At 36.6% G+C, this 19,583-nt stretch overlaps 2 protein-coding genes across 2 annotated transcripts in view; both read right to left on the reverse strand.

Moving 5' to 3' along the window:
- Positions 1–1,533: 1,533 nt before the first annotated feature.
- rwdd1 (RWD domain containing 1) lies at positions 1,534–11,370 on the reverse strand. The gene is made up of 7 exons (XM_062029172.1): positions 11,184–11,370; positions 8,972–9,037; positions 7,981–8,111; positions 5,333–5,476; positions 5,144–5,276; positions 3,884–3,946; positions 1,534–1,813 (listed from the first exon to the last, which is right to left on the reverse strand). Exons 1-7 carry the CDS (start codon positions 11,254–11,256, stop codon positions 1,701–1,703), a joined length of 723 nt encoding a protein of 240 aa, XP_061885156.1. The 5' UTR covers positions 11,257–11,370; the 3' UTR covers positions 1,534–1,700.
- A 5,438-nt stretch (positions 11,371–16,808) lies between these two features.
- LOC133635520 (calcium homeostasis modulator protein 5-like) overlaps positions 16,809–19,583 on the reverse strand; it is a 7,613-nt gene continuing 4,838 nt past the window's right edge. Inside the window, exon 2 of the mRNA XM_062028706.1 lies at positions 16,809–19,583. This exon is cut by the window's right edge and continues 819 nt beyond it. The gene's annotated coding sequence lies outside the window, so the exon portion shown is untranslated.

Below are 19,583 nucleotides of genomic sequence, written 5' to 3' on the forward strand. Positions count from 1 at the left end.
CTCATCCTGAATGACAGAGCTTCTCACCCTATCTCTAAGGGAGAGCCCCTCCACCTGACGGAGGAAACTCATTTCGGCAACTTGTACCCGTGATCTTGTCCTTTCGGTCATAACCCAAAGCTCATGACCATAGGCGAGGATAGGGACGTAGATTGACCAGTAAATTGAGAGCTTTGCCTTGCGGCTCAGCTCCTTCTTCACCACAACGGATCGATACAGTGAAGACGCCGCACCGATACGCCTGTTGACCTCACGATCCACTCTTGCCTCACTCTTGAACAAGAACCCGAGGAACGTGAACTCCTCTACTTTGGGGCACTATCTCCTCCCCAACCCGGAGATGGCACCCCATCCTTTTAAGGGTGAGAACCATGGACTTGGACTGGGAGGTGCTAATTCTCATCCCAGTCGCTTCACACTCGGCTGCGAACCGATCCAGTGAGAGCTAAAGATCCTGGCCAGATGAAGCCATCAGGACCACACCATCCGCAAAAAGCAGAGACCTAATCCTGCAGCCACCAAATCGGATCCCTTCAACGCCCTGACTGCGCCTAGAAATTCTGTCTTAAAGTTGTAAACAGAATCAGTGACAAAGAGCAGCCCTGGCGGAGTCCAACCCTCACTGGAAGCGGCAATGCGGACCAAGCTCTGGCACTGATCACACAGGGAGCTGACAGCCACAATCAGACAGTCCGATACCCCATACTCTCTGAGCACTCCCCACAGGACTTCCCGAGGGATACGGTCCAATGCCTTCTCCAAGTCCACAAAGCACATGTAGACTGGTTGGGCACCCTCAAGGACCCTGCAGAGAGTATGAAGCTGATCCACCGATCCACGACCAGGATGAAAACCACACTGCTCCTCCTGAATCCGAGGTTCGGCTATCCGGCGTAGCCTCCTCTCCGGTACTCCTTACCGAGAAGGCTGAAGTGTGTGATCCCACGATAGTTAGAACACACCCTCCGGTTCTCCTTCTTTAAGAGAGGAACCTCCACCCCAGTCTGCCAATCCAGAGGCACCGCCCCCGATGTCCACACAATGCTGCAGAGTCTTGTCAACCAAGACAGACCCACAGCATCCAGAGCCTTAAGGGAAATGTAGAATGACAGGAAAAGTGGGGATTATGGGGAAACTAGAATTTTTGGAACACCGGAAATATTGTATAGCTTGAGATGTTTTTAATTTAAAGTAGTAAGAATTCTTAAAATGAAAGTAAATTTGTGGAATTGAGTACAATTTTGAGGTGCAGTACAAAAAATGTAATTGTCTGAATGAGATGTTTATATTTTAATTCCTATAAGGACATGATTTTGGTTTGATTTGTATTAAGGATCCCCATTAGCTGGTTGCCTCAACAACCCACTAGTCTTCCTGGGGTCCACAAAGGTCCACATGAGCCAGGTCCTTGTGGTCAGTCAAGCACCATGTGTGGGTGAAGGGCCTTACCATTATCATCAGTGTTATAGTGCACCCTTGTGGACATTTAAGGTATCTTCACGCCCTGCATGTGGAACTTAACCACGTCAAGCATTGAGCAAGCAAATTGAATAAGTATTTAATGAATTTAAAAAAAAAAGTATTCACAAAAATTCTGTCTTCAACAGCCGCTCGTGTCCTCAAAAGTAAACAGAAATTCTGCTTTGGATCTTGTTGATGTGTCAAGATCATACTCCAGACACGAGGTTGGGTGCTTTTTGTCAGTCCTCATCACTGTCCATCTCTAGAGGGTCAAAGTCAGGGTCATCATCATCCAAATCCAAGTCCTCGATGTCTTGGAACAACGATTCATCCACCTCAACATTGTTTCCAGCTGAAAGACCACCAAACACAATTATTATTACTACAACAACGCTGAGTCATCCAATGATGCAACATCTCATCTCAAAGTTTTATCATAGGTATACCTCAACTATGAGAGACAAAATGAAAAAAAAAGAAAATCACTGTCTGAATTTTAAAGAATTTATTTGCAAATTTTGGTGGAAAATAAGTATCTGGTCAATAACAAAAGTTCATTTCAATACTTTGATATATAACCTTTGTTGGCAATGACAGAGGTCAAACGTTTTCTGTAAGTCTTCACAAGGTTTTCACACACTGTTGCTGGCATTTTGGTCCATTCCTCCATGCAGATCTCCTCGGGGTCTGTCGCTGGGCAACACAGACTTTTAACTCCCTCCAAAGATTATCTATGGGGTTGAGATCTGGAGACTGGCTAGGCCACTCCGGGACCTTGAAATGCTTCTTACGAAGCCACTCCTTTGTTGCCCGGGCGGTGTGTTTGGGATCAGTGTCATGCTGAAAGACCCAGCCACGTTTCATCTTCAATGCCCTTGCTGATGGAAGGAGGTTTTCACTTAAAATCGCACGATACATGGCCCCATTCATTCTTTCCTTTACATGGATCAGTTGTCCTGGTCCCTTTGCAGACATGGTGTTTCCACCCCCATGCTTCACAGTAGGTATGGTGTTCTTTGGATGCAACTCAGCATTCCTTCTCCTCCAAACATGGCAAGTTGAGTTTTTACCAAAATGTTATATTTTGGTTTCATCTGACCATATGATATTCTCCCAAACTTCGGACGGGGCTGGACATGTACTGGCTTAAGCAGGGGGACACATCTGACACTGCAGGATTTGAGTCCCTGGGGGCGTAGTGTGTTACTGATGGTAGGTAGCCTGTTAGAATAATTGTTTCTAAATGATCACAAAAGCTTTGTATTACATTGAGTTCCTGGCAGGGAGACGGGAGCTGTCTTTGGGGCCTACCAAGAGGAAGGCTCGTAAAACTCCACTGTGACTTCAAAGCGGACAGATGGCAGGATCTGCCCAATTTCCAGACGAACTCTTTTTGAAGTATTTTACGACCTTTCCTTTTGAACTGTTCGGTAACCAAAGGCAACGCTGTTTACGACCCGCTTCCCTCTGGAAGCAGCTGTGGTCAGGTGAGGGGAGAAAGTCAAATAAAGAAGGAGGAGTGCAATCTTTTGGCAGAGCATGGGTGACACTGTAAGAGGTTACAGGTCGACACGTTTTCTCCTCAATATTGAGTCCAAATTGAATTCTGCCTCGGTTGATTATTTGCCTCTTGTCTTGTTTAATAGATGTCATCAGTGTTTGAACCTGACATAGCCTTTGTTACTTTGGTCCCAGCTCTCTGTGTGATTCTGGAATTTTTGCTTACCGTTCTTGTGATCATTTTGACCCCACGGGGTGAGCTTTTGCGTGGAGCCCCAGATCGAAGGAGATTATCAGTGGTCTTGTATGTCTTACATTTTCTAATAATTGCTCCCACAGTTGATTTCTTCACACCAAGCTGCTTACCTATTGCAGATTCAGTCTTCCCAGCCTGGTGCAGGTCTACAATTTTGTTTCTGTGTCTTTTGACAGTTTTTTGGTCTTGGCCATAGTGGAGTTTGGAGTGTGACTGTTTGAGGTTGTCTTTTATACTGATAACGAGGCCAAACAGGTGCCATTAATACAGGTAACGAGTGGAGGACAGAAGAGCCTCTTAAAGAAGAAGTTACAGGTCTGTGAAAGCCAGAAATATTACTTGTTTGTCGGTGACCAAATACTTATTTTACAGAGGAATTTACCAATTCATTAATGTGATTTCTTGGATTATTTTTCCCCCATTGTGTCTCTCATAGTTGAAGTGTAACTATGATGATAATTACAGGCCTCTCTCATCTTTTTAAGTGGGAGAACTTGCACAATTAGTGACTAACTAAATACTTTTTTGCCCCACTGTATGTATGTGTATATATATATGTGTGTAAATATATATGTGTATATACTGTATTGTAGGGCTACTTCAATCTATATGTGACATGTTGTAAAACAAGGGAGCAGGACAGGTATATTATTTTCAACACATTACCGTCTTCAAGAAACTGGATGTCTGATGTGTCCAGGTTGTGGTCAGTTTCAAACAGCTGCTTCCCTGCATAAAAACATTGTGTCCTTACTTTGAGTCATTAGAACACGTGTTTAACCACCATCATTTTTCTCTACAACTACAGTTGTACTTTTCAACAAGTAGTCAATTTGCCCATTTCATATAATAGTTCCAAAAAGATCACACATTAAAACATTTACAGTTAGTGCTTGCATTGAAGTTCAATAATCTTCCACTAGATGGCATCAGTTAGATAAGGACCTTGTCAATGACTATGTCTAACTTCTCAAATAGTTGGGTTTTTTGTGTTTTCACACCCAGTCCCTGTGTCCATGCACACTCTCTAATGCAACTATTGCTCAAATGCTGTGTGCCTCCCGTACACTGGGGGGCGCTTATTTCCTTTTTAGCCCAAATTAATGTATAGATTTTACAGTTGACTATGACGTCACACCAAAACAAGGCATCTTTGCGGCTCCTTACAAGTCAACAGCGTAGTTCTTGTTCTACGTAACGTCTGCTGTGTTATTGGCACAGATTACTGTGTTGGAAAACATTTATGTAACATTGTATAAATTACAATTGTACTGCCCTTGCATGGTTCACTCATCCTAAAAGTAGCAACTTCCCTTTTCGTGTCGCTCAATCTCATTCCAAAAGTCTGTAATATTGTGAAAAGCACATTCTGTGAAGCGTACATACTGACCAGACAATGACCTTGTCCGCATGATTGATTGTGAATGTGTCTCTTCCTCCCTCTCAAACTGTAGACTTCTTCATCCCAGTCAAACAGTACATCATTGTCTGAATGGCCCAGTGCTTTTCACTGAGATGCGTCATATTTTCTCTCTCCCCTCCAAACTGAGCCTACTCCCCCCCACCTTGTATTCAGTGTATAAAGAATAACGCACCTCCTTCCATACTTGCTACAAATGTGACCTGTGCCCTTTGAAATGCTCGAGATTTTTAAATAAATCTAAGACAATTTTGTTTGACTACTTGATTAGAAAATTTCCAAAACATTACAAATATTACATCTCTAATGGATATGCTGATGTTAAATAGCAGACAGCATCAATAAATTATCTTTCATTGCTCTACAAACATGACGCTAATACCAAAAACATATATATATATATATATATATATAGGGGGCGTCACAATTACTTCCTTACTTGAAGTGACTTTCAGGGAACAGAGATGAAGAATTCAGATTGCTCCAAGTGAAAAATGTAAGTTTACCAGTAAGTTTTGCTTTGCCTGTCTGCTCTTCTTCTTTCTGCCTTTTCTTCCGCAACTCAGCCATGTCCAGGTCAAACGTAGCTTTCCATGCCAGGAAGTTCTCAATTGTTACCACTGTGCCCTGGAACGCCACCTGTCAACCGCAGGCGGGTTAATGCACTGTTGGAGGAAAACTCTCCCTCATCCTACCTTCTCTGCTTCCTCTTCCTCGCGCTCTTTACGCAGTTTCTCCTCCTCCCTTCTGTTCTTCATCAGGTCCACAATTTCATTCAGTTTCTCCTGCACAGCCGTCACCAGGGTGAAAATCATCACCATTCCCAGGTTTTCCTCTGCCTGCAAAAATAAATTCACGCAATGATGTCTGCACAGTTTTACAATGGAAGTAGGGATATGACCTCAAATCTGTATCGCGATATATATTGCAACCTCCTGCGATAACGATATACATCACAATTTAATATATAAATGATAACAGAAACAAACTGCTGACATTTGCATGTAACATATTACATCGGTTACTGTTGCGTTATTTTCTCAAAACTATTATAATATATTATACAATGTTAATTTACTGTTAATATCTGCTTACCTTCTGTTTTAACATGTTTTATCTACACTTCTGTTCAAACGTAATAATCACTAATACTTCTGTTGTTTTATACTTTACATTACTTTTAGCTGATACTACAAATGTGGTATCTATCCACTACCAAGTACTTACAGCAGCGATAATGGTCATACCAATGCTTTAATTTTTTAAGACCATTGAATGATAACATTCTTGATCACAACCATAATCAGACCAATACAGGATGGGGGTGTAACAATATCAATTTTTTATTTATTTATTATGACCTACTATTGACTCCGATTTACATATTTATATCCACTTAAAGTCCTCCCATGTCCACTGACTTATTTACTGAGTTTGTAAACAACAACAATAAAAAATAATCATCTAACCACTAGGTTATCGACCTGATACTGGACTACTTGGTATGATTACTGTCGATATTTGTATCAATTCACCCACCTTGTTTACATTCACGGCTCTAGCTGGCGGTTACCATATCTTCCTGCGGCGTGTAACCGGAAATGATATTTGTAAGAAACTTAGTTTATTGGCCGCCATGAAGGCAAAGATTGCTGACTTGCACTGTGGAGGGATGTTAGCCACTAGGAGGACACTACCTTGCGCTGAGGAGACAGCCACAATGTGTTATCAACATGCATTAACACATATAAAAGCTCTACCATCGGCCAAATTGATATCATTTATATCATATATGGACTATATTGCGCAATCAGAACACTGTTATAAATGATTACACGTGAAAAAAAAGCACATGACAACAATCGGTCAAGAAATTTGTATTGTATGATTTAAAATTAGGAATGCTTCAGTCAGGGTTTAATGCTGTCTATACGGATACCAATCACATTTGTGAACTGTGAATGTTTTAATGTATTTATGGTGAGTGCTATTGCCAGTTTGACAATATCAACACAATATCTAAACTAGTTCCTTATTCTCTTTATGACTTACAAATGTTTGAACCAGACAAAGTCAATAATATACAATAACAAAACAAACCAATTCTCAAATTCTTCCTGTGTCGAGGGACATTTTCCCTGAGTTTGTAAACAATAAAAATAAAAATATCGACCTAATCACTCTAGTATCAATCATATACTGATACTACTCTTGATATCGACACTACCAATGTATGGATAGACCGCCCTTTCTTTTGGTGTACATCTGGTTGCTACAACAACAAAGATGCAGTTAGATTATCCTCTCTCTAAATGTGTGTAACATGTTTAACCTTGTCCTCCAGTGATAATTATACTTGTAATGTACTTTATTTCCCGCAATTTAGGTGATGATTATTAACTTATTAACCGCCTGTCAGCCGGTGGACTCAAAATAAATAAGGTATCCGCCAGAGGATCGTGTAATTTTTCATAGTATCTGCCGATACTGATCGTTGGCGTATCAATTGGCGCAACCCTATTTTAAGTATAACCTAATATGGAGACAAAACACTGCCAGTAAAATTTGGTATCGGTATTTTATTTTCTATCGAGAAAAAAAAATACATTTTAAAAATTGTACTGGCCCCCGAAACAAGTTTTGGTAACAAATTAATACAAACACAAAAAAATACAATATTTTTGGTGGATATTTTTTTGTATCATGACATGTTTTCAATGCCAATATTTTGTACACTGTTATTGTTTTTGTGTGTTTTACAGGTTTTCCCTTTTCACATGTCAAATCGCTGTCATTAATTTGAAACCGTAAAAAAGAGAAGTGCATGTAAAAAAAGGAAAAGTTGTCAATAAAGACCTGTGAAACACACAAAAACAATAACCCTGTACAACAATATGAAGATTGGCATTGTAAACATGTAATGATACACAAAATTTTCCACCAAAAACATTGTATTTTTTCAGTGTTTGTAGTTACTTGTTGCCAAAACTTGTTTTGGTGCCAACACAACTTCTCAACAATGTCATTTTTTGGGGGATACCAAATCTTACTGGCAGTATTTTGTCTCCATAACCTTACACATTAATAAAGTAATAAGAGGTTTTTGAAACATTTTATGATCATCACACAAAATGTCTCCTAACAGACGATTTGTATGAGTTGATCCTAAGCTGACTTTGATTTTTACTGTTTTGTTTAACCTACCAGGTGAAATACAGAGCAAGAAGGACATTAACTTGACTTCTTCCATATCCTCATCTCATGACGTGTCCACGTGATGGTTTATTCATCTTCTGTGACATGAATACAACACTTTGGACCGCCACACGGAGGACATACACACCTGTTGTTGCAGTAAAGTGAGGATGTCCTCCACATCGTTGTTCTCCAGGTTCTCCTGGGAGTGGACCTCCCACAGAGGTGGCTCATCGGGGTATTTTTCCACATAGGTGAACTTTAAAGTTGCTTCCACAGCTGCAATGTAAAAGAGCAAGCTGTCAATAATGCCTTCAACCTTACATTCAGCTTTTAATCAGAGAGAATTTAAGTATCTGTTATATAATTCTACTGAACTTGTTCAAAGTGAAGTTGGAAATATTTTAAAATGTTAAAGTTAAGTACCACTGATAGTCACACACACACTAGGTGTGGTGAAATTAAACTCTGCATTTGACCCATCCCCTTGCTCCACCCCCTGGGAGGTGAGGGGAGCAGTGAGCAGCAGCGACGGCTGCGCTCGAGAATTATTTTTGGTGATTTAACCCAATTCCAACCCTTGATGCTGAATGCCAAGCAGGGAGGTAATGGGTCCCATTTTTATAGTCTTTGGTATGACTCTTTGTAATTTTTATTCCAAAAACATTGTCCTGGTATATATTGTACAACATCTGACGTACACATTTCTAGAAAAAAACAGTCAACTTGTATTTTCAGAATATCTGGGAAGGTTTTTCCTCTGCCCAAAATAGTCATTACAGAAACATAGCACTCATTTATGAATATACAATATTGTGTTAACCTGTTAATATTATGCTTACCTCTCTTGTGTAAAGATTATTTTTTTAAATAATGGAGGTTTTTCACAATTAATTCAATACATTTTTTACAAATTTATTTTATAACATTCTTCAAAATCGATGCATTGTAAAATGTATAACACTCATCAGATTGATTTCAGAGTTACTGATTTAGAAAATTTAACATGCATTTAACTAATCAGTATCATATTTTAGTGGACGACTCCATATACTTTCTTTTTTTGCAAACTTTTGCTGAATTGACAGTAAAAAAAAAAGAAGAAAGATATTTACTGTGACATACAGCAGAATACTCACTTTCACTATTTTCCTCAGCATCTGATGTTACAGTGATAGTGAAGCTGATAGGATCCTCTGAAAACACTGCAATCACACAGGAACACATTTTCATAAGATATAGCAAATACATACACACACATACATATATCAACATATATACACTTACACACATACATATATACAGTATATATATACATGCACACGCATATATATATATATACATATATATGTATACATATGTATATATACATACATACACATACTACACATACATATATATATATATATATGCACACATATTCATATATATATATATATATATATATATATATATATATATATATATATATATATATATATATATATATATATATATACACACACACATATTCATATATGTATATATATATATGTATATATATGTATATATATATATATATATATATATATATATATATATATATATATATATATATATATATATATATATATATATATATATATATATATATATATATATATATATATATATATATATATATATGTGTGGGAAAAAATCACAAGACTATTTCATCTCTACAGGCCTGTTTCATGAGGGGTTTCCTCAATCCTCAGGAGATTGATATATATATATATATACATATATATATATATATATATATATATATATATATATATATATATATATATATATATATATATATATATATATATATATATATATATATACACACATATATATATTACATACATACACTTACACACATACAGTACAGGCAAAAAGTTTGGTCACACATTCTCCTCATTCAATGCGTTTTCTTTATTTTCATGACTATTTACATTGTAGATTGTCCCTGGAGACATCACAACTATGAATGAACACATGTGGAGTTAAGTACTTAACAAAAAAAAGGTGAAATAACTGAAAACATGTTTTATATTCTAGTTTCTTCAAAATAGCCACCCTTTGCTCTGATTACTGCTCTGCACACTCTTGGCATTCTCTCGATGAGCTTCAAGCACACCTGTGAAGTGAAAACCATTTCAGGTGACAACCTCTTGAAGCTCATCGAGAGAATGCCAAGAGTGTGCGAAAAAGTAATCTGAGCAAAGGGTGGCCCGAATGCAGCTGAGATAGGCTCCAGCGCCCTCTGCGACCCCGAAGAGAATAAGCGGTAGAAAATAGATGGATGGATAGAATATAAAACATGTTTTCAGTTATTTCACCTTTTTTGTTAAGTACATAACTCCACATGTGTTTATTCATAGTTTTGATGCCTTCAGTGACAATCTACAATGTAAATAGTCATGACAATAAAAACAACGCATTGAATGAGAAGGTGTCCAAACTTTTGGCCTGTACTGTATATATACACATTTTACACACACACACACACACACACACACGTTAGGTCAGAAAAAAACACAGAGGCTATATCATCCCGGCAAGCACGTTTCGCGAAACAGGCTTGTAGGGATGATATAGCCTCTGTGTTTATCTGACCTAACGTGTATGTGTGTGCACATATATATATATATATATATATATATATATATATATATATATATATATATATATATATATATATATATATACAGATATAAATAATGTATAACCTGTGCAAGCACATATGATTCAGGATTACACCCATTTAAATCCCCTGTAATGCATGATGGGAAATATATAAAACACTTATCCATGTTTGGCGAATTTTAGCTGCTTGATATTTCTGATTGAGGTCTTTAAGGAGGTCGTCACGAAAGTAAACAAGGTAGGAATTGAACTTTCACATACTCTTAATATCCATTTAAAATGGGTATTAATTATATATCCCTTGTATTAATATTATATGTATTTTAGCGTCAACTGACGATGTACTTCTTCAACTTTCTTTAAGAATAGAGACATCGTTCAATCCCGCAATGTTGACTTTTTCAGCAGCCTTTTTATGAACTGTGAAGAATGTATGAAAGAGTTGTGGTAAACATATCAATGAACTAAAAGCCTAATGCACCAGCATGTCACTTAATGCGACAAGTGTAGCGCTGTGACAGTGACACAAGTACTTATTAAAGGAATTATTAAATGAATGCCCTATCAAATGAATGATAGCAGTAGAGTTCTATTTTGTCTACAAAGTTAACAAGCTGAGCTAGCTTGTCTTGCTAGAGCTAGCTAAGCAAGCGTTAGCATTTCTTCCCACGTCATTCCTTCTGCTTCAATTCCCACCTGTATAAGAGTCTGGGTATATTGACTCTATTGCTTCTAATTCATTTCTCTGCTCTTCGGCGTAGTCTGTCATGTTTGTGGAGCTGCAAGTTATCTAAAAGACATCACAATGTTCGAGATATCTTCAAGGCGTGTTGTCACGACGATCGATTCTATCCAGCTCTGCTTCTTTTGTCTGATACTACTCATTTGACTTTGGATGATTTATTTGAATGTAGATACTTTACGTAGGCTTGTAACATCAGATATAACTAAATAATTTAATATCTTCAGCTATTATTCATTTATATTATTCTGTCTTCGATGTGACGGTAACGCCATCGGTTTTCTGTTATCTGCTATTTGTGTCTGAAATACATTTTTTTCCCTTCACTAACTTTATTGAACAAATAACAGAAACCTAGCGACAACCTTTTTTTATTTATTTATTTTCCCCCTGATTTTTTGTTTGTTTGTTTTTTCCTTTTTTTATTGAAAAACAAATATACATTTATAATTCACGCAAAAGTCAAGGCACTTTCAACATCAAGGAAAGAAAACAAAAGCAAATACAAATAGAGTATTAAATATAATAAATAACAATAATAAAAAATATGACACGCACACCAAAAAAAAGACAAATAGGGCTACATAAATCACTTTAAATGTTTTTAACAAAGATATCAATTTAAGGGCTTTTATACTCTTAATAATTCTCCAATATTTTATTGATAACTGTAAACCATTAAGCCAATTACAAAAAGTAGGCCTCCATCCATCCATTTTCTACCGCTTGTTCCCTTTGGGGTCGCGGGGGGCGCTGGAGCCTAGGCCTTACTTTCATAATTCGACATTTATGTAGAACATTTTTTGCCTGCAGCATAATAATGTTAACAAACATTTCTATGTTACAGTCGTTTATAAAAATACAAAATGCGATCTCTTCCATAGAGAATGGGGACATCTCCACACCCTTGTTTCTCAGCCAATTTCTGATCTCCTCCCAAAACACATGTACAGTCTCACATTCCACAAACAGAGGGTTGACATCCTCTACAGCTCCACAGATATAACAGCCATCCACCTCCATGTTAAATTTAAGTTTCAAAAAATCCTTTGAAGGGTTTTTTCTATTTATAATTTTAAATTTAATTTAATTTAATTTAATTTAATTTAATTTAATTTAATTTAATTTAATTTAATTTAATTTCCTTATTTTCCTTAGCTCATCTTTTGTAAACTCCTTCAGAACTGTGCCCGGAAAATATTATTTCACTAAAACTGCCTTCATATATTTGTTGGAACATTTTTCATCACAGAGATGAACATCTTCAATATTAATGTTTCTCAGACAAGGGGTAGTATTTGAATTTAAAAGATCTTGAATCACCATTAGAGATGTCAGATAAATGCTTTAAAATGTAATATCGGAAATTATCGGTATCGGTTTCAAAAAGTAAAATGAATGACTTTTTAAAACGCCGCTGTACGGAGCGGTACATATCCGATAAAACACGGACGTAGAGTATACTCTGGACTGAAGCTGTATGCCTTCATTGTTTTTGTAGCTGTCGTTTTGAGGCATGTTTAAAAAAAAAAAATTATGCACTTTGTGAAAGTCAAAGTATAGTATTTCCCATAGTTGTAGTGGGTATTAGGATTATCTCAGGGATAGCATGTCCCAAATTCCAAGCTGCTGTTTTGAGGCATGTTAAAACGAATAATGCACTTTGTGACTTCAATAATAAATATGGCAGTTCCATGTTGGCACTTTTTTCCATAACTGGAGTTGAAGTTGTTCTCTTATTTTGGAAAACCTTGTTTTTGATTGATTGATTGAAACTTGTATTAGTAGATTGCACAGTACAGTACATATTCCGTACAATTGACCACTAAATGGTAAAACCCGAATAAGTTTTTCAACTTGTTTAAGTCGGGGTCCACGTTAATCAATTCATGGTAAAGTTACATTGTTTAATGCATCCAGCGGGGCATCACAACAAAATTAGGCATAATAATGTATTAAATCCACCACTGTATATATCGGTGTCGGTTGATATCGGAATCTGTAATTAAGAGTTGGACAATATCGGAATATCGGATATCGGCAAAAAAGCCATTATCGGACATATAGTCACCATAGATTTTAAGGATAGAGGTATTGCTTTGGTGATCTTTTGAAACCGATTTTTTGAACAACAACATTGATAGTTTTCATCCATTTTTTCATACGTAAACAAACTGCCACAACTGTCCATAAAATGTCTGACAGCCCAAATACCTACAGAGTTGCATTCTTCGATATATATGGCTTTTTTATTAACTCGAATGTAACGGTTATTCCATATAGGTGTGTTGTGTGGAGAGAAACTGTGTTTAAACAATAATTTCCGGTAAAGTAGTGTCTTTTGGGGAAAATCAGACAGTTTGACTGGTAATGAGTTGACATGAAAGTCACAACGCAACAGAAAATGTATACCTCCCAATCTCTGGAATATGACATTTGGAATTATATACCATATTGAACACGAGTTCAGGAGATAATTTTTTAACCATTTTAGCTTTAAGACTCCATTCATTACTTTAAAGGCCTACTGAAACTCACTACTACCGACCACGCAGTCTGATAGTTTATACATCAATGATGACATCTTAACATTGCAACACATGCCAATAAGGCCGGGTTAATTTATAAAGTACAATTTTAAATTTCCTGCGAAACTTCCGGTTGAAAACGTCTATGTATGATGACGTATGCGTGTGACGTCAATTGTTAAAACGGAAGTATTCGGACACATTGGATCCAATACAAAAAGCTCTGATTTCATCGCATAATTCCACAGTATTCTGGACATCTGTGCTGGTGAATCTTTTGCAATTTGTTTAATGAACAATGAAGACTGCAAAAAAGAAAGCTGTGGGTGTGATCGGTGTATTAGCGGCGGACTACAGCAACGCAACCAAGAGGACTTTGAGATGGAAAGCAGACGCGCTATCCGATGCTAGCCGCCGATCGCATCTATGATAGGGTGAAGTCCTTCGTCGCTCCGTCGATCGCTGGAACGCAGGTGAGCACGGGTGTTGATGAGCAGATAAGGGCTGGCGTAGGTGGAGCGCTAATGTTTTTATCATAGCTCTGACAAGGTCCCGTAGCTAAGTTAGCTTCAATGGCATCATTAGCAACAGCATTGTTAATCTTCGCCAGGCTGGAAAGCATTAACCGTGTATTTACATGTCCATGGTTTAATAGTATTGTTGATTTTCTGTCTATCCTTCCAGTCAGGGGTTCATTTCTTTTGTTTCTATCTGCATTTAAGCCCGATGCTATCACGTTAGCTCCGTAGCTAAAGAGCTTTGCCGATGTATTGTTGTGGAGATAAAAGTCAATGTGAATGTCCATTTCGCGTTCTCGACTCTCATTTTCAAGAGGATATAGTATCCGAGGTGGTTTAAAATACAAATCCGTGATCCACAATAGAAAAAGGAGAAAGTGTGGAATCCAATGAACCCTTGTACCTAAGTTACGGTCAGAGCGAAAAAAGATACGTCCTGCACTGCACTCTAGTCCTTCACTCTCACATTCCTCATCCACAAATCTTTCATCCTCGCTCAAATTAATGGGGTAATCGTCGCTTTCTCGTTCCGAATCGCTCTCGCTGCATTGTAAACATTGGGGAAATGTGAGGAGCCCTTCAACCTGTGACATCACGCTACTTCCGGTACAGGCAAGGCTTTTTTTTATCAGCGACCAAAACTTTATCGTCGATGTTCTCTACTAAATCCTTTCAGCAAAAATATGGCAATATCGCGAAATGATCAAGTATGACACATAGAATGGATCTGCTATCCCCGTTTAAATAAAAACATTTAATTTCAGTAGGCCTTTAAAGTCAATCATATATAAACCACCCTCTTCGACATTTTTAACCATATCTTCTTTTCTTATATAATTACTTTTTTTTTTCCAACATTTTTTTAGGTTGATATCATCAATAGTTTTAACAATCTTGGTTGTAGCAGGCAGGGAACAAGCCGGGTAGATAAGTCAGGAAATGTCATCCATTTTAGTCAGCAAGATTCTTCCAAAGATGGATAAATCCTGCTGAAGCCACCTGTTTAGGATTGATTTACAGTGATCAATATGGTTTTCAAAGTTGACCTTATCAGCTCTGATCTTGTTTTTACATATAAGAATGCCTAAATATGCCACCTCATCTTTCACTTTGATATTGTGCAATGTTGTGTTTGGACAATCATGCAAGGTGAGTATTTTATTTTGTTTAAGTAGAGTCCAGAAGCTTTAGAAAACAGATCAATAGCTTGTAGGGCCACAGGGATTTGATGATGATTTTTTTTTTTTTTACTTTCTGTTTACTTCAAGAAGCTTAAACGAAAGTTGATACTGTGTTGGGGTTCCTTAGTGAAATAATATTTTCCGGGCACAATTCATAGACAATATATGCTGAAGGAGTTTACAAAAGTTGAACTATGGAAAATAAGGACAAGATATATTACATACCCAATTCTTCCCAAAATTAAAGAAATACAATTTAAAATTATTAATGAAATATATCCTTCAAAGGATTTTTTCAAACTAAAATTGAACATGAAGGTTGACGGCTGTTATATATGTGGAGCCGTTGAGGATGTCAACCATAAGTTTGTGGAATGTGAGAGTGTACATGTGTTTTGGGAGGAGATCAGAAATTGGCTGAGAGGCAAGGGTGTGGAGATGTCCCCATTCACAATAAAAAATATCAAATTTGGTATATTAATAAATGATGGTAACATAGAATGTTTGTCAACATTATTATGCTGCAAGCAACATTTTCTATACATAAATGTCGATTTCTGAAAGTAAAACCTAAATTTTGTAATTGGCTTAATGGTTTTAAATTATTAAAAGCCCTGAGATCGGTAGTTTGTGAGTTCAAACCCCGGCCGAGTAATACCAAAGACGATACTAATGGGACCCATTACCTTCCTGCTTGGCACTCAGCATCAAGGGTTGGAATTGGGGGTTGAATCACCAAAATGATTACCGAGCGTGGCCACCGCTGCTGCTCACTGCTCCCCTCACCTCCCAGGGGGTGGAACAAGGGGATGGGTCAAATGAATGGACAAATTTCACCACACCTAGTGTGTGTGTGACTGTCAGTGGTACTTTAACTTAAAATTTTGGAAAATGGTTAAAAAGCACAAAAGCCCTTAATTTAATATCTTTATTGAAAACATTTAAAGTGATTGAAATTAGCCCTTTTTTTGTCTTTTTGAAGGTTGTATTTTATCATATTGTTTATTATTATTTTTAATACTCAATGTGTATGTGCTTTTATTTTCTTTCCTTGACATGTTTTGTTAAAGTCATAATTTGCTCAACCTGATGGATGTGTAAAATTGTTGAATATATTGAAAGTGCCTTGACTTTTATGTACGTTGTGGATATATGTTTGTTGTTCAATAAAAATAGAAATTAAACTATGTTGGGGTCCCTCAGGGGGAAAAAAAAAACATAACATAGACAAATAGTAAAAAAAAAAAAAAAGCAGATTAAATCCAACAATTACCTACATTTAAGCTACTAGAAAGGTGTTTTGTTTTAAATCATAAATGTATATGTTTGTTCTTTCTATTTCTTGTATGTAATTGTTTCTTTCCATGTTTGTCTTTTGCTACTATACCTGTTCTGACAACATTTCATTGGTATTTTGCTCGTTGAATATTGTATATTGTTTTTTGTTTCATAAAGTAAATGTTAAGAGTGCAAAAACACTTTAATTTAACAACAATTAAAAACAAAAGTAGAAACAAAACATACATCATATTCCACAGGTGCAATCTTGCAGAACAAGAGTCATACAATCATGAATAATAATGTCATTCATTGTACAATTGTCATTACTATTCAACAATAACAACAATAGAAACCCGAATCCATCTTGTATGAAATTATGAAATGTAATACATTTTAGGTTCAGGATTTGTTTAAATTAACAAATCTGTTCATTATGTCTTTTCAAGGAAGAAAATAACCCCACAAAAAATATTGTATTATTTTGGAAGATTAATATTACATTTTTAGTTCAGCCACAACTATTATTTCTGCATATTTCTATGTTTTTGTCTTTGCCATTTGCGGCCCCAACAAATAAAATTAATACACAATACAATTAAGTGTAAAATATACTCTTACTAAACACGTCATTAATCTGATTAAATAAAAAATAATTTAAAAGATAAGTTTAAACTACCTAGAACATGGAAAAATAGCATTTTCTGCCTGTCCCCACTTCCTAAAATTAGATGACTTTATAATGAGCATCCTTCAGAAATGTTGCGGGTTTTGCCTGATTGTGTTAGTCCTTATCCCAGTTATACTTAAATACTTTTATTGGTTTATTTTATTTAAAAACAGACAAAATAGTTCAAATGTACACTTAAGCGGTGTCCCTGGGTTTTCATTCAGTCCTGTTTCCGTAAACTATTTTACCCCCCCTGAAAAATGTGGACTATTCCACCAATTACATGGTAGATATAGGTAGTTGCATCATTCACACCCTATGCGTTAGTGATGTGCGATACCACTCATTTTCTTTCCAATCCGATACCAAGTCCAATTCTGGCTGGTATCGGCGATCCGAGCAAATATCGAACGTGTCTGCTAAAATTTAAAAAGTTCTGTTCTCAAATAATAACCTATTTATAATATAATATACTTAGTCACTTATTACACAACGTTTTGTATTTAAATGTATATATGATCTGTTTTTAGCATTTGTATTAATTTTTTTATTAAAAAAAATATCGAAATGGCCCCCCGCCCCCTACTTGACTTTTCAGTATGCGGCCCTTATTAGAAGCTCTCAAAATATACTTAAAATATAAACAACGTTTAGTTAGTTAATTAAAAAATGAAATAATACTAAAAAATTACAACAACAATAATACACATTTTTAAATGTGTAACTGAACATTATTATTTTCATACAGGCAGAATTTTTGACCCACTCGGTAATGCACAATGATATTATGATTATTATATTTTATTATTACATGGGAAAAAACAACAGTAAAAATGTAAGAAAAGAGCAAACATATCAGTATGTAATGAGAAAAAGCTGAAATATTCCAATAATTATGTATTTTTTGTAAATAAAAAAATATAAATATGGCCCCTGGATACTTTGACTTTTCAGTATGCGGCCCTTGGTGGAAAAAGTTTGGACACCCCTGAGTATTGGCCGATACGATATCAGCATGAATGCAACAGACATTCATTATTTAGTGCTGTGGAATGTTAGAAAATGTTTGATGAAGTGAAATGAGTTCAACAGAGTACAATGTTAAGTATGAAAAACACTAACCTATCTAATATTAACCGTCTAGAATGGACTTATGCCCTCTTTAAGTTAAAGTGGAGTAGTAATAGTTTTATAATAGCGACACCTTGTGGCCACAATAATAATTAAGTTCAGCTCACGGCTCAGTAAATTGAATGCTGCGGACACGTTTGTTACTGGATACTTTCTAATATGGTTCTGCCTTGCAGACTTTGTATGTGTGAGTAATATACAACTATAATTATTTGATACTTGTTCATATTGTCAAATGTCACCTTTTGTTGTTCAGTGCTTATTACCTACTGTATGTCTAGCTTGTGTGCTACCATGTGCTTAGCTGTCGTGTAGCTGCTAGCTCCCAGTAGCCTATGGCCTAGCATGTTCACCTTTTGTAAATTACTTTTGTAAAATAAAATAAATTGTGTGCTTATTGGAAGGACATTCAGATGTTAACTGGCTGTCCAGCTTTGCACAAGTAAACACAGAGCTGGACTGCTTGTATCGCACATGATATCAAACACAAGCAAACATGCCGCGGCACCGCTTGTATCGCACATGATATCACACACAAGTAAACACAATGCAGGACTGCTTGTGTCACACGTGATATCACACACAAGGAAATACGCTGCAGGACTGCTTGTATCGCACATGATATCACACACAAGTGAACACTCTGCAGGACTGCTTGTATCGCACATGATATCACACACAAGTAAATACGCTGCAGGACTGGTTGTACCGCACATGATATCACATACAAGTAAACACATCCTCGGGACTGCTTGTATCGCACATGATGTCACACACAAATAAACACTCTGCAGGACTGTTAGCATTACGCGCGATTTCACACACAAGTAAACACGCTGCTGGACTGCTTATATTGCACATGATATCACACACAAGTAAAGCTGAGATTTTAGACGCAAGCTGACTTTGGGGGTTTTTCTGATATCGAAGTGATATCTGATATTCATATGGGATCGGGACAACCTAAAATGCAGTGCAGTAAACTGTCAGCGCAACGGTGTGTGCGCGCTGATGGACACTTCCCATCCTCAATGGTCGCCATTTTGGG

The sequence above is a fragment of the Entelurus aequoreus genome, linkage group LG20 (genome assembly GCF_033978785.1).
Source record: "Entelurus aequoreus isolate RoL-2023_Sb linkage group LG20, RoL_Eaeq_v1.1, whole genome shotgun sequence".
Lineage (NCBI taxonomy): Eukaryota > Metazoa > Chordata > Actinopteri > Syngnathiformes > Syngnathidae > Entelurus > Entelurus aequoreus.